Consider the following 22,010-nt stretch of genomic DNA (forward strand, 5'->3'; position numbering starts at 1 on the left):
GCCATGAGCAGCCAGATCCGTCGGCCAGCCATGAGCAGCCAGATCCGTCGGCCAGCCATGAGCAGCCAGATCCGTCAGCCAGCCATGAGCAGCCAGATCCGTCAGCCAGCCATGAGCAGCCAGATCCTTCAGCCAGCCATGAGCCGTCCAGCCAGGATCCGCCAGAGCCGTCCAGCCAGGACCCGCCAGAGCCAGCCAGCCAGGATCCGCCAGTGAGTCCGGTGCTGTCCCTTAGCCCGGTGCTGCCCCTTATCCTGGTGCTGCCCCTTAGTCCGGTACTGCCCCTTAGTCCGGTGCTGCCCCTTAGTCCGGTGCTGCCCTTTAGTCCGGTGCCGCCCCTTAATCCAGTGGGGTTTAGTTGGGGGGTGGTCATGTGGAGGAGGCTACGGAGGCGGATAGTGACTAAGGTGGGGTGGGGACCACGACCAGGGCCAGAACCGCCACCGTGGACAGACGCCCACCCAGACCCTCCCCTAGACTGTATGCTGGTGCGCCCGGAGTGCGCACCTTTAGGGGGGGGTACTGTGACACTCTGGCTCTGGGACTTTTGTATTTGAGCCAGGGTGTATTTTGTTTTGTGGGGTTTTGGTTGTATTTCTATGTTTGCATTTCTGTGGGTGTATTTCTATCACGTCTATGACTCCCAATCGGAGGTAACGAGTGTCAGCTGTCGGCTCGTTATCTCTGATTGGGAGCCATATTTAATCTAAATGTTTTCCTGTGGGAATTGTGGGTTTTTGTTCCAAGTTTAGTCTTTGTTACTGTTGGACTTCACTTTCGTCTTTTGTTTTGTATTGACGTGCTTTTCTAATTAAAAGTCATCATGTTCACTCGCAACGCTGCGCCTTGGTCTCTTGTTTTAGACGATCGTGACAATGTTATGTTTGAAAAAGTCAGTTATAAATTCCTTTGTTCTAATTATAAATAAATTATCATCCAATAGGCTTTGATTAAATTTCCAATATCCTCGCCCACATGGAAATTCAGTAAGAGTAATGTTTCTTTGTTAACCGCTCAACACAGAATAGCTGCATGTGCGCACTCCCTCAAATTGTTTTGGAGAAAATATATTTTCTGTTTTATTCAGCTTTGTTCAATTGTGTTCTTCATACTATAAAATAATATAAAATAATGACATGGAATTCTAAGCAAATCTTGTCTGCTAAATGAACTAGTGTAGCTCACAGCCATATGGCATAGCCAGATCAGGGCCTAACATACTGTAAGGACGACTCAGAATATGCTATTCTGTTCTTCTGAAATAGACTACATTTTCTTCATATCATGTTTTTTCATACCTGTCTAAAATAAATAATGGATTTATTGTGATGGTGTAGGCTATATTAAATGGATTTATTAGACTTGTTAAAATGTAGATGTTCCAAAGATCTGCATCAGTGGCTTGTAGGCTATGCATGGAGGCCTGGAGATGCTAAATGTGTTTATGTTAATTAACGGTCAATTACCGTGAGACCGGCAGTTATTTGCTTGACAATCACCGGCTGACAAATTTTCATGACTGCCACAGGCCTAGTCAGGTCAAGGGTCAAGGGAAGAACTGAAAGCGTGGATAGTTCTGAGCCCTTTCTGTCTGTATCCATGGAAAGGACATAGCCACATCTCTATACATGTACTCTGTGGAACATGAGCTACTATATACTATGTACTTTGTTTACTGTCTTGTGATCTCCTAATCATCTACTTAATTATTTTGTGCTCCCCAGTGGAACCTCCCCCCCCTGCCTACGAAGCGCAGGCTCCTGGTCCTAGCAACGGCTCTGGCTCCACCCATGTCAATGCTCACACACAGGCTCCTCCCCCCAGCTCCTCCTCTCGCTACCGTGATCGTCGCTCCCGACGACCACACCGCAGCGGAGGGACCAGGGATGACCGATACCGATCAGGTGAGCAACAACTTCTCTCCTTACATAAGTTTATGTTTTCAATTGACACTTAGTCACCTAAGGAAATCCAGTCATAGGCAAAAATGTTGAGTTTTTCATTCATGTTAGGTTTGGTCTATTCTCTCAGTATGTTCTTTAATTTCGGTCATTTTTTGGTCTAATCTGGTTTGAAGCGGAATCTCGTAATCCCATAATTGTCTCAAATAGAACAATAAAAGGGAAGCACCGCTTTGCGTTTGTGTGTTGGAGTGTGAATACTGTTTGAGGTCATGTGTCTGTGTGTCCTGTTGGGTTGTGGAGAAAGGAAAGTCCCTATACTCCTTACAGTGTTCAGCCTCTACAGGGGAGTCCAGAGTGATGTCACGGCTTGGCAATGTGCTTGGCTGTGGAGAGAGCAGGGGGAATACTAAACAGGATGATGAACTCAGAACCATAGAATTCGATTGTAGATTCTAAAGAGTGCAGGGAAGGAGTGTTAGAATGGATCTTTAGATGGTTGAAAAGACATGAAAGAACTGAGGATTGCAGGGAAGTCTATGAGAGTATTTTTCTGTCCACCTTCTCTCTTTCTTTCTCTTTCTCTCGCTCCCTGTCTGTCTGTCTCTGTCTGTCTGTCTGTCTGTCTGTCTGTCTGTCTGTCTGTCTGTCTGTCTGTCTGTCTGTCTGTGTTACTAGAGGTGCACACAGTGTAAATGTATCCTCCCTCTAGGCAGCTTCATGCTCTACCGTTTCTCTCTCCTTCCACTTCCGTCTCCTCCCTTCCCTGTCTGGACAGCCTCTGCATCAGACTGGTCTCGCCTCTCACGTGACACACACACACACACACACACACACACACACACACACACACACACACACACTAAATCAATGCCAGTCTGATGTGCCGGAGGGGCTGAAGGACTACCATTGTGTGTGATCTATTGGATCCTATAGGATGGCTGACCAGATAGAGAGAACTGCATGAACGTTTTCTTCAAGTTCCATTTGATATGTGAAGGGATCTCCGGGGATCTTGCTGGAAGTCCGACTGCATTTTGGGCAAAGTGAAGAAGGATTGGGAACAAGGGAAAGGGAGTGGTAGCTGGTAGTCAGGAGGAAACACAGGCTGCAGGGACAATGGAGAAGAACTGAAGAGGATTGAGGAAAACACTGTTCTATTACAGAGAAATAGAGAGGAGGGATAGAGAGGAGGGATAAAGAGAGGGGTCAGGGAGAAGCAGGTCTGGGTGGTTTAGTCCTCCTTATGATGAACCTTCTGACACTTCAGTCTCATTGAGAGAGAGGGGAGGGGGGGAAGAGGGAGAGATGGAGGGAGGAGATATACAGAGAAAGGAAGACAGCAAGGGTGTGGGCAAGAGGACAGAGAGATGTAGAATTAGGTGTCAGCGATATGATGGATGTTTAGATCCAGAAGGGCTTGTTCTGTTCACGTGTTTGTAGCCTACATGTGTTTACATGGGTGTGTGGAAGGTAACAGCCAGTGTGTGTGTTGCTAGGTGCTTCTAGTGTATGTGTGTAGTCTCTGCTGTTCATTTGTTGGTTGCCGTGTGGGGCCGGAGAGGTGGAGGAGAGACGCGTTACAATGTTAACATCTTAACACCCGGCAACCTCACCTATATCAATGGAGACGCCTCTTGGCCTCTCAGACATGTGTGATGGTCATTCTCTCATGTTTCTATGGCGATGAATGATTGTGCATGCAGCATATGGGAAGAATGGAAACAGAATAGCAGTCTATTTTTAGAAGAATCAAATGTTATCTTATGACATTCTATAGTGTTGGTTATGCAAAGAGTTGTTTTTGATGATGGTTTATGTAGATTTTCTTACATGTAGCCTATGTATTCTGATTGTGTCTCTCATGAAAGTGCTTGTGTGTCTTCTGCACATGATTCCTCTGTGTGTGTGTGTGTGTGTGTGCGTGTGCCTGTGTGTGTGTGTGCGTGCGTGTGCCTGTGTGGGGGGTGGGTGTGTGCATGTGTGTATGTACAGTGCCTTCAGAAAGTATTCACACCCCTGACTTTTTCCACATTTTGTTGTTACAAAGTGGGATTAAAATTGATTTAATTGTTATTTTTTGTAAATGAGCTACACAAAATACTCTAATGTCAAAGTGTAAGAAACATTTGAACAGTTGTAAAACATAGATGAAAAATAAAACCCTAATATATCTTGATTAGATAAGTATTCCAAAACGTCAAGGGGTGTGCTGTGAATACTTTCTGAAGGTAAGGGATGGGTGAGGATGGTAATAGCCCCTCTCTCTCCAGCACACAAACAGTGGTTTCCTGTTACAGCAGGACCTAACTGGCGTCTCTTCTCCTCTGATGGTTAAAAGTCAAACATCACTTCAGCTTTTACTGTGCTGATTATCTTTATGCATCAATATCTATAGAATAATGATTATTGAAAGGTCTCCGTCATGGGCAGTTTATCCGTGGGTGTTCTCATGTTCAAGTTCTTCCTCTCCATCCCTATCCGATCATCCAAATTCTAAAGGGGAATCTCGCTCTTGCTCTCGCTCTCTCTCTCTCTCGCTCTGCCTCAGATATCCACACAGAAACGGTGCAGGCTGCGTTGGCCAAACACAAGGAGGAGAAGATGGCACTGCCGATGCCCACCAAACGCCGCTCCACCTACATCCAGTCGCCCGTCATCAACTGCACCCCACCAGGTAGCGTAGGACTGACCCCCTCAAATCAGCCTGACTGCTTCTATTTCCTAAGGAACAGCCTAAGTAAGCTTTATTGTTAGTACTATAGAGTTTAATCCTAATGTCACACTCTCTCTTTCTAATTCTCTCCATCTCTCTTACGCTTTCTCCTATCTCAGACTCGTCGTCAGCTTCAGAGGATGAGGGTGCTATGCTGAGGCAGTCGTCAGTGGGGGACAATTTGGGGGCTCCGGACCCTCCCGCTCTGCTGCAGCCCCCCAGTCTGCAGAGCCCTGACTCCTGGATCAACCGCTCTGTCCAGGGCTCGTCCACCTCCTCCTCTGCTTCCTCCACCCTGTCCCACGGAGAGGGCAAGCCCCAGCCTCAACCATCCCAGCCCCAGCCCCAAGCCCAGCCCCAGTATCAGCCCCAGTATCAGCCCCAGTATCAGCCCCAGTATCAGCCCCAATATCAGCCCCAGTATCAGCCCCAGTCACAGTCACAGCATCCAGTCATAGCTGACATGCTGGCTCACGCACGCATCGGTAAGAATGTCCTCATGACCACGACACTAGAATGCCATGACCTGTATCCCTATATAAGGTTAACTGAGCAGATAAAATGACCCTGTCTTCCTCCCAGGTCCCTCAGAGAACAGCGCCCCCCCAGACGTGACAACAGCGGCCCCCCAGGCCAGGGGCTTCTCTCAGGTGGACCGACCCAACAACCCTCCCGTGGTCCGGGGGATGAGCCGCGGACAGAGTCGCTCCAGCATGATGGAAACAGCCGACGGTAAGAATAGCATCTTTATTAGGGTCGCTGTGTATGTGTGTGTGATGGGTCATGTAGGAGTACGGAAGTGTGTATGTGTGAGATTGTGAGTGTGTGTCCTCATCGACTCATACAATTTTGCATTTCCATCGAAATTAACCTTTTTGAAGTAATAGTATTTTTCTTGAATAACATGTTGATTTCCGCCTGGACCATATCATTAACCAAACCATGTTGCTTTCTTTTCTTCTGGTCTTTTTCCACACTGTCACATGTTATTTTGACTGGCAATAGGTAACAGAAGAGGTAACACATGTCATGAACTAGTGGTGTTATATATATATATATATATACAGTGGGGAGAACAAGTATTTGATACAATGCCGATTTTGCAGGTTTTCCTACTTACAAAGCATGTAGAGATCTGTAATTTTTATCATAGGTACACTTCAACTGTGAGAGACGGAATCTAAAACAAAAATCCAGAAAATCACATTGAATGATTTTTAAGTAATTAATTTGCATTTTATTGCATGACATAAGTATTTGATACATCAGAAAAGCAGAACTTAATATTTGGTACAGAAACCTTTGTTTGCAATTACAGAGATCATACGTTTCCTGTAGGTCTTGACCAGGTTTGCACACACTGCAGCAGGGATTTTGGCCCACTCCTCCATACAGACCTTCTCCAGATCCTTCAGGTTTCGGGGCTGTCGCTGGGCAATAAGGACTTTCAGCTCCCTCCAAAGATTTTCCTTTGGTTCAGGTCTGGAGACTGGCTAGGCCACTCCAGGACCTTGAGATGCTTCTTACGGAGCCACTCCTTAGTTGCCCTGGCTGTGTGTTTCGGGTCGTTGTCATGCTGGAAGACCCAGCCACGACCCATCTTCAATGCTCTTACTGAGGGAAGGAAGTTGTTGGCCAAGATCTCGCGATACATGGCCCCATCCATCCTCCCCTCAATACGGTGCAGTCGTCCTGTCCCTTTTGCAGAAAAGCATCCCCAAAGAATGATGTTTCCACCTCCATGCTTCACGGTTGGGATGGTGTTCTTGGGGTTGTACTCATCCTTCTTCTTCCTCCAAACACAGCGAGTGGAGTTTAGACCAAAAAGCTCTATTTTTGTCTCATCAGACCACATGACCTTCTCCCATTCCTCCTCTGGATCATCCAGATGGTCATTGGCAAACTTCAGACGGGCCTGGACATGTGCTGGCTTGAGCAGGGGGACCTTGCGTGCGCTGCAGGATTTTAATCCATGACGGCGTAGTGTGTTACTAATGGTTTTCTTTGAGACTGTGGTCCCAGCTCTCTTCAGGTCATTGACCAGGTCCTGCCGTGTAGTTCTGGGCTGATCCCTCACCTTCCTCATGATAATTGATGCCCCACGAGGTGAGATCTTGCATGGAGCCCCAGACCGAGGTTGATTGACCGTCATCTTGAACTTCTTCCATTTTCTAATAATTGCGCCAACAGTTGTTGCCTTCTCACCAAGCTGCTTGCCTATTGTCCTGTAGCCCATCCCAGCCTTGTGCAGGTCTACAATTTTATCCCTGATGTCCTTACACAGCTCTCTGGTCTTGGCCATTGTGGAGAGGTTGGAGTCTGTTTGATTGAGTGTGTGGACAGGTGTCTTTTATACTGGTAACGAGTTCAAACAGGTGCAGTTAATACAGGTAATGAGTGGAGAACAGGAGGGCTTCTTAAAGAAAAACTAACAGGTCTGTGAGAGCTGGAATTCTTACTGGTTGGTAGGTGATCATATACTTATGTCATGCAATAAAATGCAAATTAATTACTTAAAAATCATACAATGTGATTTTCTGGAAATCGGCAGTGTATCAAATACTTGTTCTCCCCACTGTACATGCCCATCTGAAGTTTGCCAATGAACATCTGAATGATTCAGAGGAGAACTGGGTGAAAGTGTTGTGGTCAAATTAGACCAAAATGGAGCTCTTTGGCATCAACTCAACTCGCCGTGTTTGGAGGAGGAGGAATGCTGCCTATGACCTCAAGAACACCATCCCCACCGTCAAACATGGAGGTGGAAACATTATGCTTTGGGGGTGTTTTTCTGCTAAGGGGACAGGACAACTTCACTGCATCAAAGGGACGATGGACAGGGCCATATACCGTCAAATCTTGGGTGAGAACCTCCTTCCCTCAGCCAGGGCATTGAAAATGGGTCGTGGATGGGTATTCCAGCATGACAATGACCCAAAACACACGGCCAAAGCAACAAAGGAGTGGCTCAAGAAGAAGCACATTAAGGTCCTGGAGTGGCCTAGCCAGTCTCCAGACCTTAATCCCATAGAAAATCTGTGGAGGGAGCTGAAGGTTCGAGTTGCCAAACGTCAGCCTCAAAACCTTAATGACTTGGAGAAGATCTGCAAAGAGGAGTTGGACAAAATCCCTCCTGAGTTGTGTGCAAACCTGGTGGCCAACTACAAGAAACGTCTGACCTCTGTGATTGCCAACAAGGGTTTTGCCACCAAGTACTAAGTCATGTTTTGCAGAGGGGTCAAATACTTATTTCCCTCATAACATTTTTGACATGCGTTTTTCTGGATTTTGTTGTTGTTATTCTGTCTCTCACTGTTCAAATAAACCTACCATTAAAATTATAGACTGATCATTTCTTTGTCAGTGGGCAAACGTACAAAATCAGCAGGGGATCAAATACTTTTTTCCCTCACTGTACGTCTGTGTGCTGTTTGTGCCTTGTTCTTACCCTCTGTTTGTACCGAATGATCTTAGGGAGAATAGTAGATATAACCAGAACCAACCTCTGAAACCGAATGAATCCTCATGTGTTTTCCTATTATGACACCAATGACTCCTATTCTCTTCTACCTCATGCCGACCCTCCCAGTCCTGGTCTAGATGTAGCCCTTTGTCTGCTGGTTTTCATTCTAAAAAGAATTTAAGAAAAAAAAAACGCTTACAGGGGGAAATTATGATTTGGATTCAAAACTAGCAGACTGCGAGTGGAGAAATATTATAGCGAAATAAGGCAAGCCAGAATTGTGTGTGAAGTCAAGACTTCCCTTCGTGTATCGGGGCAGGGAGAGTGTGTGTATGTGTGTGTGACAGTGTTTGTCGGACCCACCCCTCCAACCCCCACCCCACACCCTCCAGGTGTCCCGGTTAACAGCAGGGTGTCCACTAAGATTCAGCAGCTGCTCAACACCTTGAAGAGGCCCAAGAGGCCCCCCCTCAGTGAGTTCTTCATGGACGACCAGGAGGAGATCGTAGAGGGTGAGTCACCATTTATTCTTCAATCAGTAGATCTCTCTTAGCCTGGTCCCAGATGTTAGTGCAGTCTTGCCAACTCCAGTCAGCACAAACAGATCTGGGACCAGGCTATATCTCTGTCAATGTCACCTACAATGTTTTTATTTCCACCCCTCTGTCCCAACCTCAAAGGTGCTCTCTGGTTAATTCTGCTCCCCCCCCCCTCCTCCTCCAGTGCCTCAGCCGGACCCCAACACCCCGCGGCCAGAGGGCCGTCAGATCATCCCAGTGAAGGGGGAGCCCCTGGGGGTGGTCAGTAACTGGCCCCCTGCCCTCCAGGCTGCCCTGGCTCGCTGGGGGGCCACACAGGGCAAGAGCCCCGCCCTCACCGCCTTGGACATCACTGGCAAACCCCTGTACACACTGACCTACGGTAAGAAACTTGGCCCACAGACAAAGCCCTGTACACACTGACCTACGGTAAGAAACTAGGCCCACAAACAAACCCCTGTACACACTGATCTACGGTTAGAAACTTGGCCCACAGACAAAGCCCTGTACACACTGACCTACGGTAAGAAACTAGGCCCACAAACAAACCCCTGTACACACTGACCTACGGTACGTCACAGTATCAACCCCCCCCCCCCCCTCTTCATGGTAATACCATTGCTTAAAGTTAAATAACTCAACTTACTATATAGTGAGGGTCAAGGCCTGGCCCTGGATAATGTATTTCTTATATTCTTTCAGGTTATTGTTGGTACTATACTGTACTCATGGTGTGGGTAGAGTAATCAAAGTAATGGAGGGTTATGAGAGGAGGAGTATGAGATTGATTGACAGATTGTGCCACTGTTATTTACGATGCCCGCCCTCCCTCTTTCCTCTCTCCTCCTCCCTCCTCCCCTTCTCCCTCCATCAGGAAAGCTGTGGAGCCACAGTGTGAAGCTGGCCTACACCCTACTCAATAAACTGGGGCCCAAGAACGAGCAGGTCCTCAAGCCTGGGGACAGGGTGAGACACACAGACTCACACTACTTCTACTTCCCTCTGTGTCGTAATGATATAGCGTCAAAACAATCCCATACATTAAAGCTGCAATATGTACATTTTGGGGCGACGTGACCAAATTCACATAGACATTTTAGTTATAGATCTGTCATTATCATTGAAGCAGTAGATATGTTCTATGTGCACTATTTCTATGCTTCCCGTGCTTACGTTTTTCGTCTTTTACTTTCGGTTTTGTACACAAGCTTCAAACAGCTGAAAATACAATATTTTTGGTTATGTAAAATATATTTGGCAGCAGTTTAGATGGTACAATGATTCTCTACACTACATTATACTTGGTTGATTTGTCACATAAACTGAAATGAGGCGAAGTATCCGAATTTTAGCAACCAGGAAGTGGCGGAGCAATTTCTGCATAGTGCACCTTTTTAAGGTCCATACATCAACTTCGTTTTTTCTTTTATTTCCTGTAGGTGGCTCTAGTGTACCCTAACAGTGACCCTGGGATGTTCTTGGTGGCCTTCTATGGCTGCCTACTGGCTGAGGTCATCCCTGTCCCTATAGAGGTACCTCTGTCTCGCAAGGTAAGGAACATGCCATTGGAACTTATTCAAACCCACATTGACATGCTGTTATATCTGCTCTGGGATTGACTCCATGTCTCATTGTTGTTCCGCCACCAGGATGCAGGCAGTAGTCAGGTGGGCTTCTTGCTGGGCAGCTGTAGTGTGAGTCTGGCACTGACCAGTGAGATCTGTCTGAAGGGACTTCCCAAGATGCCCTCCGGAGAGATACTACAGTTTAAAGGTCAGGAGCTGCCTCTCTTACTGCCGTGTTCCAGAGCATCAATGTTACTCCGTCACAGGTGACCGACTGAGTAGACTGACTGATCTACAAATAATAATTAGTTATTTAGGAAGCCAGGTGGTTTGTAGTCATCGAGTCGGCGACTGCAATCTGGTCGATCTCAAACACAACCATTGTCTCTGGAGATCCAAATGTGATACTTTTCCTCTTTCGCTATGAGTCTCTTTTAAATGAAGTTGATTGGCTGATGTATGATATTGACTGTCTCTTATAGGCTGGCCTCGGCTAAAGTGGGTGGTGACAGACTCCAAGTACCTCATCAAACCTGGCAAGGACTGGCAGCCCCACATCCCTACAGCTAACACTGACCCTGCATACATAGAGGTGAGACGTGTGTGTACGTGCACATGCATGTGTGTGTACTCCTAATCCAATCCTAAGTAATTGTGTTTTCTATCCCTCTAGTACAAGGCTAGTAAGGAGGGCACAGTGATGGGTGTGGCTGTGTCTAAGGTGGCCATGTTGACCCATTGCCAAGCACTGACCCAGGCCTGCAACTACTGTGAGGGTGAGTAACTACATTATATGAGAGAGACATACTCTATCGTGAGAGTAAGTCTATGGCATTTTATGAGGACGATACACAGGGAACAAGTGTTTGAAGGATGCTTCACATAGGGATTTATCTGTTTCTGTTCTTAGGTGAGACACTAGTGAATGTTCTGGACTTTAAAAAGGACATGGGCCTGTGGCATGGAGTTCTCACGGTGAGTGTGTGGTGATGGGAGGATAATAGTTACTGATTTCATATCATATGTATTTCCGTTTAATAAGTTGAATTTTGTTCTTCTTTCAGAGTGTAATGAACAGGATCCACACCATCAGTGTGCCCTACGCTGTGATGAAGGCTTGCCCTCTCTCCTGGGTTCAGAGGGTCCACATGCACAAAGGTAGTTACACCACCCCCACCTCCACACTCTCTCCCTCTGTGTGACCATGAGAACACTGTGATGTTCATGTACTCATTTGTCCCTCCTCTTCCCCCAAAGCGCGCGTTGCCTTGGTGAAGTGTCGTGACCTGCACTGGGCCATGATGGCACACAGGGAACAGAGGGACACCAGCCTGGCTTCACTGCGCATGCTCATCGTCGCTGATGGAGCCAACCCCTGTGAGTGTGAAATGTAGTCCATGCAGGGAAATGTAGTCTGTGTGGAAGCCACACTGGAACTACAGATGGCAGACATGCTTGGAACTGGTCTGCATGGAATCTTCCAAGCAGTCAGTGGGGCTGACAGACAGCAGACATCCCACATGCAATAGGACAATTGCAAGTGAAAAACAAAGCCCTGTATGGTTAGAATGGATACCCTCTAAAAATGGTCAGTGTTGTGAGATGTCTCTCTCTATATCTGTGTCTCTCCCTTAGGGTCGGTGTCGTCCTGTGATGCCTTCCTCAACGTGTTCCAGATCCACGGGTTGAAGCCAGAGGTCATCTGTCCCTGTGCCACCTCCCCTGAGGCCATGACGGTGGCCATCCGCAGGTAGGATAGGCCTGATGGGTCTTCTTGGCGAATGTAACAGTTTGTGTTTTGTTTTGCTTCTTGGCCAAATGTGTTTTTAGGACCCTGATTTGCCTCTGGAAAAATGGGAGTAAATGAAAGTGACGTACTGCACCTTCAATGTTTGAAAGCATGTATTGATACAAGGATCGTCTTTCGGTAGTGTGTGTATATTTTTCTGTAAAATCCCTGTCCAACCTGTACCCCTCTGTGTGCAGGCCGGGGGTGCCGGGGACGCCCCTCCCAGCCAGGGCCATCCTCTCCATGGGGGGTCTAAGTCACGGGGTCATCAGGGTCAACACGGAGGACAAGAACTCTGCCCTCACCGTGCAAGACGTGGGTCACGTGATGCCTGGAGGTGAGGATAGGGGATAGGGGGTGCACAGTATAAAAGAGAGAGAGAAATGGGGAATGATATCAGGAGTGAAATCCATTTGTATGTGTATAACTGGCTTACAAGTCACAGGCAGGGCTACAGTAACTCATCACGAGAGTGTGATTCCAAATCACCTCCAAGGCATGTCCATTTTTAAATATGAATGTGTTTGTTTCTTTGTGTAAATAGTTTCCTGTAATTATGTGTGCATTATTATTCCTGTACATGTATTTATGTGTGCAGCTGACTGTGTCTCTGTGTCTGTATCGTTGATGTGTATAGTGAAGCCTGTCTCTGTGTCTTTATCTCTGATGTGTATAGTGAAGCCTGACTCTGTCTCTGTCTGTATCTCTGATGTGTATAGTGAAGCCTGACTCTGTCTCTCTCTGTATCACTGATGTGTATAGTGAAGGCTGATGCTGTCTCTGTGTCGGTGTCGCTGATGTGTATAGTGAAGACTGACGCTGTCTCTGTGTCGGTGTCTCTGATGTGTATAGTGAAGCCTGTGTCTGTATCTCTGATGTGTATAGTGAAGCCTGTCTCTGTCTCTGTGTCTGTATCTCTGATGTGTATAATGAAGCCTGTCTCTGTGTCTGTAGCTCTGATGTGTATAGTGAAGCCTGTCTCTGTCTCTGTGTCTGTATCTCTGATGTGTATAATGAAGCCTGTCTCTGTGTCTGTAGCTCTGATGTGTATAGTGAAGGCTGTCTCTGTGTCTGCTGCTCTGATGTGTATAGTGAAGCCTGTCTCTGTGTCTGTATACAGTTGAAGTTGGAAGTTTACATACACCTTAGCCAAATATATTTAAACTAAGATTTTCACAATTCCTGACATTTAATCCTAGTAAAAATTCCCTGTTTTAGGTCAGTTAGGATCACCACTTTATTTTAAGAATGTGAAATGTCAGAACAATAGCAGAGAGTGATTTATTTCAGCTTTTATTTCTTTCATCACATTCCCAGTGGGTCAGAAGTTTACATACACTCAATTAGTATTTGGTAGCATTGCCTTCAAATTGGTTAACTTGGGTCAAACTTTTTGGGTAGCCTTCCACAAGCTTCCCACAATAAGTTGGGTGAATTTTGGCCCATTCCTCCTGACAGAGCTGGTGTAACTGAGTCAGGTTTGTAGGCCTCCTTGCTCGCATACACTTTTCAGTTCTGCCCACAAATGTTATATAGGATTGAGGTCAGGGCTTTGTGATGGCCACTCCAATACAATGACTTTGTTGTCCTTAAGCCATTTTGCCACAACTTTGGAAGTATGCTTGGGGTCATTGTCCATTTGGAAGACCCATTTGCAACCAAGCTTTAACTTCCTGACTGATGCTTCAATATATCCACATAATTTTCCTTCCTCATGATGCCATCTAGTTTGTGAAGTGCACCAGTCCCTCCTGCAGCAAAGCACCCCAACAGCATGATGCTGCCACCCCATGCTTCACGGTTGGGATGGTGTTCTTCGGCTTGCAATCCACCCCCTTTTTCCTCCAAACATAACGATGGTCATTATGGCCAAACAGTTCTATTTTTGTTTCATCAGACCAGAGGACATTTCTCCAAAAAGTACGATCTTTGTCCCCATGTGCAGTTGCAAAAAGTAGTCTGGCTTTTTTATGGCGGTTTTGGAGCAGTGGCTTCTTCCTTGCTGAGCGGCCTTTCAGGTTATGTCGATATAGGACTCGTTTTACTGTGGATATAGATACTTTTGTACCTGTTTCCTCCAGCATCTTCACAAGGTCCTTTGCTGTTGTTCTGGGATTAATTTGCACTTTTCGCAACAAAGTACGTTCATCTCTAGGAGACAGAACGCGTCTCCTTCCTGAGCGGTATGACGGCTGCGTGGTCCCATGGTGTTTATACGTGCGTACTATTGTTTGTACGTGGTACCTTCAGACATTTGGAAATTGCTCCCAAGAATGAACCACACTTGTGGAGGTCTACAATTTTATTTCTAAGGTCTTGGCTGATTTCTTTGGATTTTCCCATGATGTCAAGCAAAGAGGCACTGAGTTTGAAGGTAGGCCTTGAAATACATACACAGGTACACCTCCAATTGACTCAAATGTTGTCAATTACCCTATCAGAAGCTTCTAAAGCCATTACATCATTTTCTGGACTTTTCCATGCTATTTAAAAGGCACAGTCAACTTAGTGTATGTAAACTTCTGACCCACTGGAATTGTGATACAGTGAATTATAGGTGAAATAATCTGTCCGTAAACAATTTTTGGAAAAATTACTTGTGTCATGCACAAAGTAGATGTCCTAACCGACTTGCCAAAACTATAGTTTATAAACAAGACATTTGTGTATGCAAACTTCCGACTTCAACTGTATCTGATGTGTATAGTGAAGCCTGACTCTGTATCTGTATCTCTGATGTGTATAGTGAAGCCTGACTCTGTCTCTGTGTCTGTATCTCTGATCTGTATAGTGAAGCCTGTCTCTGTCTGTATCTCTGATCTGTATAGTGAAGCCTGACTCTGTGTCTGTATCTCTGATGTGTATAGTGAAGCCTGTCTCTGTGTCTGTATCTCTGATGTGTATAGTGAAGCCTGTCTCTGTGTCTGCAGCTCTGATGTGTATAGTTAAGCCTGAAGGGCCTCCTCAGCTGTGTAAGACAGATGAGATAGGGGAGATCGTGGTGAACTCTCGTGCCGGAGGCAACATGTACTATGGCCTCCCAGGAGTCACCAAGAACACCTTTGAGGTACGGACCCACAACCATTAAATTCCCCCTTATGTGTTACAGCACATCTTACACCTGGTCAGACACCTGGTCAGACACACCAATATGCTGTTCAACCCTTCTTCTATTAGACATTTTAATGAAACATCTGTTTCTGTCTGTCTATAGGTGATTCCTGTCAATACTCTTGGTGCTCCTATTGGAGACATCCCCTTTGTGAGATCTGGTCTCCTAGGCTTCGTAGGACCCGTAAGTAGGACTGTCGTGTGTGTGCGCGTGCGTACATGTGTGTGTCAGTGTATATTGACGGCTGTGTTTAACCCTTCTACAGGGCAGTCTGATATTTGTGGTGGGTAAGAACGAAGGCCTGCTGATGGTGAGTGGGAGGAGACACAACGCTGATGATTTGGTGGCCACAGCACTGGCCGTGGAGCCTGTCAAGACTGTGTATCGCGGAAGGTGAGGACTCTGTGTGTGTGCATGTACAGTTGAAGTCGGAAGTTTACATACACTTAGGTTGGAGACATTAAAACTTGTTTTTCAACCACTGCACAAATGTCTTGTTAACAAACTATAGTTTTGGCAAGTCGGTTAGGACATCTACTTTGTGCATGACACAAGTAATTTTTCCAACAATTGTTTACAGACAGATTATTTCACTTAGAATTCACTGTATCACAATTCCAGTGGGTCAGAAGTTTACATACACTAAGTTGACTGTGCCTTTAAACAGCTTGGAAAATTCCAGAAAATGATGTCATGGCTTTAGAAGCTTCTGATCATTTGAGTCAATTGGAGGTGTACCCGTGGATGTATTTCAAGGCCTACCTTCAAACTCAGTGCCTCTTTGCTTGACATCATGGGAAAATCCAAAGAAATCAGGCAAGACCTCAGAAAACAAATTGTAGACCTCCACAAGTCTGGTTCATTCTTGGGAGCAATTTCCAAACGCCTGAAGGTACTACCTTCATCTGTACCAACAATAGTATGCAAGTATAAACACAGTGGGACCTCGCAGCCGTCATACCGCTCAGGAAGGAGACGCGTTCTGTCTCCTAGAAATGAACATACTTTGGTGCGAAAAGTGCAAATCAATCCCAGAACAACAGCATAGGACCTGCTGGAGGAAACAGGTACAAAAGTATCTATATCCACAGTAAAATGAGTCCTATATCGACATAACCTGAAAGGCTGCTCAGCAAGGAAGAAGCCACTGCTCCAAAACTGCCATAAAAAAAGCCAGACTACGGTTTGCAACTGCACATGGGGACAAAGATCGTACTTTTTGGAGAAATGTCCTCTGGTCTGATGAAACAAAAATAGAACTGTTTGGCCATAATGACCATCATTATGTTTGTAGGAACAAGGGGGTGGCTTGCAAGCCGAAGAACACCATCCCAACCATGAACCATGCTGTTGGGATGCTTTGCTGCAGGAGGGACTGGTGCACTTCACAAACTAGATGGCATCATGAGGAAGGAAAATTATGTGGATATATTGAAGCATCAGTCAGGAAGTTAAAGCTTGTTGGCAAATGGGTCTTCCAAATGGACAATGACCCCAAGCATACTTCCAAAGTTATGGCAAAATGGCTTAAGGACAACAAAGTCAAGGTATTGGAGTGGCCATCACAAAGCCCTGACCTCAATCCTATAGGAATGGTGTGGGCAGAACTGAAAAAGCGTGTGCGAGCAAGGAGGCCTACAAACCTGACTCTGTTACACCAGCTCTGTCAGGAGGAATGGGCCAAAATTCACCCAACTTATTGTGGGAAGCTTGTGGGAGGCTACCTGGAACGTTTGACCCAATTTAAACAATTTAAAGGCAATGCTACCAAATACTAATTGAGTGTATGTAAACTTCTGACCCACTGGGAATGTGATGAAAGAAATAAAAGCTGAAATAAATAATTCTCTCTACAATTATTCAGACATTTCACATTCTTAAAATAAAGTGGTGATCCTAACTGACCTAAGACAGGGAATATTTACGAGGATTAAATGTCAGGAATTGTGAAAAACTGAGTTTAAATGGATTTGGCTAAGGTGTATGTAAACTTCGGATTTCAACTGTATTTGAATCAACAGTGGATGAGATCTGTGCAGTGTGGGCTCGATGGGAGTGAATTGTTGTGGGGATTGAGAATAGAGATGTATAGAGATATAGAGATCATTACTTGGAAATAACAATTTTTTGCATGGACATTCTCATTGAGGGCTTCCACCATTTTAAAGTAGTCAACTGGGTGGGGATTCCTATGGGTTGGGAACGATCAGCCAATGATCAGAGCATTGTCTTCTTCTTCAAATTGGTTTGCCTATTTTATAAATGGCTTTAAGCTATATCACCGCCATTTAGTGGCCACAATAAATGAATGATACACAAGATTTTGTTCAAGACTCCAGCAATGCAGGTGGCAGTAAGTCACCAATATTAGCTTGACACTGTTTTCCAACATCAAAAGAAGAAGAAAATTGACTACTTTAAAATGTCACAGACGCCATAATGGCACAGATACAACGTTGCGATCTCTATACATCTCTGGCATTGAGTGTTTGTTGTGTATCACCACTGTCATCTGGTGGTTGTTAGTGAGCACTGAAGGCCCATAGTGACAATACTGTTGTGATAATATGAGTGTATACAGCGTATTTCTGTGTGGGGTGTAGGATGTGGTGTGTATTGGCTCCTTGCAGAGAAGAGAATCTCAAGCTGTGAAAATGCTTGTTATCAGAGTGGTTTTGTGTGTGTAGGAATTGTGGTGTTCTCTGCTTTATGTGTGGATGTGTATTTATGTGTAATGAATATATATGTGTGTGACTATGGATCCTTGCAGAATATACATTCTAATTGTATGTGTGCGTGTGTGCTTGCATCCGTGCGTGTGTGTCAGGATTGCGGTGTTCTCTGTGACGGTCTTCTATGATGAGAGGATAGTTATTGTGGCAGAGCAGAGGCCAGATGCCAGTGAGGAGGACAGCTTCCAGTGGATGAGCAGAGTACTGCAGGTAGCTAACCCCTCTACAAACCCCTCTTTCTTGGTACATTCCAAATTTACTCTAAACACTTGATTAGGGAAGTTGTCTAACTGAGGGGTGTTGTGTGTGTGTGTGTGTCCATTGTCCAGGCCATTGACAGTATTCACCAGGTGGGTCTGTACTGCCTAGCTCTGGTGCCTGCCAACACGTTACCCAAGACCCACCTGGGAGGGATCCACATCTTCGAGACCAAGCAGCACTTCCTGGACGGCAACCTGCACCCCTGTAACATCCTCATGTGCCCCCATACCTGTGTCACCAACCTCCCCAAACCACGGCAGAAACAGCCAGGTACAGTTGGCTCAGTTCAGAGGATCATACAGCACACTTGGCAACTGATTGGCTTACAGTGGCCAGGACCTTTGAGCTAGGGACTGTTTATCTGATTGTAAATATTCATGTCTCTCTCTCTCTCTCTCTCTCTCTCTCACATTCTCTCTCCCTCTCTTTAGTGGGTGTGGGTCCAGCCTCCATCATGGTGGGGAACCTGGTAGCAGGGAAGAGGATAGCCCAGGCAGCAGGCAGGGATCTGGGAATGATCGAGGACCAGGACCTGGTCAGGAAGGTAGGACCACCTCAGGACCTCTCTCATCATCACACCAGTTAGAAAGGACCCAGCTAGCACATGCACAGTGACCCATAGCAGGGTAGGGACGATAGCGGTATCTGGCACTAATAACCTGGTGGTAGCCAAAACTACTAGCAATGGCATGCCGACTGCCGGATAGTCACGGTCAGTATGCTGTTGGGGTGCCAGTGGCATAATACCACCATATTGGTTGCAAACAGCGGTCCGATATGGGCTTGCCTGCAGTGGTGTGCTGCCTCTTTGCCACCAGTGGTCCAGTAAGTGTTTGCTAGCTGGGTAGTTAGACAGGACAAGATAGCTGGTAAACCATGTGGGCAACATGATGCATTCTCTTCTCTGTCCTAATGCACCCGTCTCTCTGGATGTATATAGCTCCGTATGTGGCCTACTATCATGGTAAGAGCTACTGCCCCCTCTAACTCTGTAACCCCTACACCCCAAACCCTGATCCTACCTTTGCTTCTGCCTGCAATGGGCTGTACAGTGAAGCTCCCAATGTGAATGGAGGCATTTTTCAGTTGCACACGCAGATCTTTATATGGATGCATCGCTAAGTTCTGGCAAGATGTGAGATCTTGCATGGTGTCAGAAGTGATGTGCGGAATCTGCATGTGCCAATGTATTACGCAGTTTTTGGTTATTTTTCTGCATCACAGCACAGTTATGGTGACAGTCTGTCGTGGTACCTCTTAATGCCACCTGATGCCCCATGCCTTCCATTGTCCCCCATCACCTCTGAATGTTCAAAATACTACACACACACACACATACACTAGCAATGCGCATGCCCGCCTACCTGAGGAGCTGTCTTTTTCAGCCATCTGTTTCCTGTGTTTTAGGGGTGCAAAATCTACTTGTCACTTAAATCTCGTTGGATTGATTGCTTTCATTTTACTCCTGCGACTCTTTGATACTCTTGCTTGTGCCTGACTTTTTTCCCTTTAACATTACGACCGCGGAAATGATTGTAATGACCTATCAACCCCCCCTCCCCGGTAAAGGCTGAAATGGGCTCAATGGAATACATTGTCTTTCCGTTGCATCTATAAGAACGCTAAAGCTTTGTATGGGATTTAACGCATCGTCTCAACACTTACATCACAAGAAAGAGAAGAAAGATAACTTTTTATTTGATGGGTGTTCATTTTTTTGGAATTGAAAAAAGTAGTCATTTAATACAGTTGAAATGTTTACAAATTAGATGTGCTGAAATTAAAGCAACTTCTGAAAATGAACACTCAGATTATAGTGATATTATGTCTGATCTTGCAAACAATGTAAAGTATAGCTGGGTATCATCTAGAGCCAAGCATGTTGATTTTTAATCCGAGGGTATCCTGCTATTGACACACTTGTTGAATTATGCAACAGAACGTGACAACAACAGTAATTCATGAGGCAGTCGAGACAGCGCAGGTGAGTGTAGTGTAGGTAGGCCTAAATAGAGCAGGTTTGTGGGGGTTACAGCCCTATTCCACCCCTTTATGTTAATGTTTTCATATATGCAAATACACCCAGTGTATTTATGCAAATTGGGCACATCAAATTTTCTTTATTTTAACACAAAATATATATTTAAAAAATACCATTAGAAAATGTGTATATATGAGTGGATTCTAGAAAATGTATATATGAGTGCATTCTCACCAAAATCCCTGACATTTGGATTATCTTTATCCATTGTCCAACTGTTGCATTTATTAGAATAGTTTTTAAAATGTTGATGACCGTTGCTACACACACACAGACACACACACACACACACACACACACAGGCCTTGCTGATACACACACACACACACACACACACACACACACACACACACACACACACACACACACACACACACACACAGGCCTTGCTGATCTGCAGAGTTGTGTGGACTCAGAGGAAGTCCCTGGCAAGCCATCTTCTCGAAATCCAGACATCCATATCTCCTCTTTATGTGCTTTGCTTTCTTTCCCCAATCGATCTCTCCCCATCATTGCTGTTAGCTACAACTTCAGTTTTTCATTATTTTAAGAAGTAGTTTGGCTAATGCTTTGCCAATGGGAGTGACAGTTGCCTTCCTCCTGGGAGAAAGCTGCCTACGGAGGACATTTTGGCTCCAGGTTTATTTACTGCAGAGTGACTGTATTGACCATCTTCATGTCCTTAGACTTAAGTTAAGAGAATTAACTTAAGGAAATTAAAGGTATATCGAGTTCCTCCCATCAGCAAAATAAAACTCCTATTATATTTATGTGTGGTTATTTTGTCTTAACTTTATATCAATGTATTATACAAATCTTGTTTAATATAAAATTGACATCCATATTGACATGATTGCTATGGAATGACCTTTGACCCTCTCTTTTCTCTCTTCAGCACCAGTTCCTGTCCGAGGCTCTACAGTGGAGGGCACAGACTGACCCAGACCACTGTCTCTATGTGCTGCTCAATGCAAAGGTAGCACTCTCACTCTTATAGACTGACAATAAACAGAACCCCCCCATATACAGTTGGGCCCAGTTTTAAATAAACCCCATTGCCCCTACCCTCGCTGTCTTCAGGGAGTAGCGGTATGCACAGCAACATGTGTGCAGCTGCACAAGCGGGCAGAGAAGATTGCAGCGGCGCTCACAGAGAAAGGCACCATCAACACCAGGAACAACGTGGTACTGCTCTACCCTCCTGGTGGGTCATTCCGTCCACCTGTCTGTCTGTCTGTCCGTCTGTCCATCTGTCACACTCACACTGAGAAGTGGCATAGTCATACACATTCAGGATGACTTACTGTTAAAGTCTCTCTCTCTCATTCTGTCTCTCACTCTAGGTATTGATCTGATAGCCTCCTTCTATGGCTGCCTGTATGCTGGCTGTGTTCCTGTCACTGTCAGACCTCCTCATCCACAGAACCTGGCAGCCACACTGCCAACTGTCCGCATGATCATCGACGTAAGTGTGTGTGTTTGTGTGCATGTGTGCTATCTTTTGATCACGTGAGTGTATGAGGTTGGGTGCTATTTTAGGAGCATGATGTTTGGGTGTCATTATTCTGGTCTTCCAAAGGTAGGAAGTTGGAACCATACTTTTCTACTAACTAACATGTTGTTTGTGGTGCCACTGTCTGTCCCCAGGTCAGTAAAGCTGCCTGTATCCTCACCACTCAGAACCTCATGAGGATCCTGCGCTCCAAAGAGGCTGCTGCCACTGTGAACATTAAAACATGGCCGACAATCATAGACACAGGTACCATAGAACAGGGGTTCTAAAAGAGTGTGGTGCAGGGGACCCCTTTTGTGATAGTGAATTCATCAGGGACCCCACATAATCAGAACACAACTCGATTAAGATAAAAATAGCATAGAAGGAGTTTTACTA

At 45.5% G+C, this 22,010-nt stretch overlaps 1 protein-coding gene across 1 annotated transcript in view; it reads left to right on the forward strand.

Moving 5' to 3' along the window:
- Window positions 1-22,010, forward strand: part of LOC311133294 (disco-interacting protein 2 homolog B-A-like) — a gene marked incomplete at both ends in the record, with an annotated part of 87,234 nt that overhangs the window by 53,968 nt on the left and 11,256 nt on the right. Inside the window, 26 exons of the mRNA XM_084166782.1 lie at window positions 1,725-1,904; window positions 4,453-4,578; window positions 4,737-5,102; window positions 5,200-5,349; window positions 8,473-8,592; window positions 8,804-9,001; window positions 9,494-9,585; window positions 10,059-10,169; window positions 10,269-10,392; window positions 10,667-10,776; window positions 10,858-10,960; window positions 11,095-11,159; window positions 11,249-11,342; window positions 11,442-11,561; window positions 11,820-11,934; window positions 12,171-12,310; window positions 14,904-15,040; window positions 15,188-15,268; window positions 15,351-15,478; window positions 17,913-18,027; window positions 18,147-18,348; window positions 18,510-18,622; window positions 21,015-21,095; window positions 21,200-21,323; window positions 21,463-21,584; window positions 21,767-21,878. Of these exons, the coding sequence (XP_084022908.1) occupies window positions 1,725-1,904; window positions 4,453-4,578; window positions 4,737-5,102; window positions 5,200-5,349; window positions 8,473-8,592; window positions 8,804-9,001; window positions 9,494-9,585; window positions 10,059-10,169; window positions 10,269-10,392; window positions 10,667-10,776; window positions 10,858-10,960; window positions 11,095-11,159; window positions 11,249-11,342; window positions 11,442-11,561; window positions 11,820-11,934; window positions 12,171-12,310; window positions 14,904-15,040; window positions 15,188-15,268; window positions 15,351-15,478; window positions 17,913-18,027; window positions 18,147-18,348; window positions 18,510-18,622; window positions 21,015-21,095; window positions 21,200-21,323; window positions 21,463-21,584; window positions 21,767-21,878 (3,429 nt within the window). The remainder of the gene's footprint in view (window positions 1-1,724; window positions 1,905-4,452; window positions 4,579-4,736; window positions 5,103-5,199; window positions 5,350-8,472; window positions 8,593-8,803; window positions 9,002-9,493; window positions 9,586-10,058; window positions 10,170-10,268; window positions 10,393-10,666; window positions 10,777-10,857; window positions 10,961-11,094; window positions 11,160-11,248; window positions 11,343-11,441; window positions 11,562-11,819; window positions 11,935-12,170; window positions 12,311-14,903; window positions 15,041-15,187; window positions 15,269-15,350; window positions 15,479-17,912; window positions 18,028-18,146; window positions 18,349-18,509; window positions 18,623-21,014; window positions 21,096-21,199; window positions 21,324-21,462; window positions 21,585-21,766; window positions 21,879-22,010) is intronic.

Source organism: Coregonus lavaretus (assembly GCF_964263955.1).
Source record: "Coregonus lavaretus genome assembly, chromosome: 8".
NCBI classification, from domain to species: domain Eukaryota; kingdom Metazoa; phylum Chordata; class Actinopteri; order Salmoniformes; family Salmonidae; genus Coregonus; species Coregonus lavaretus.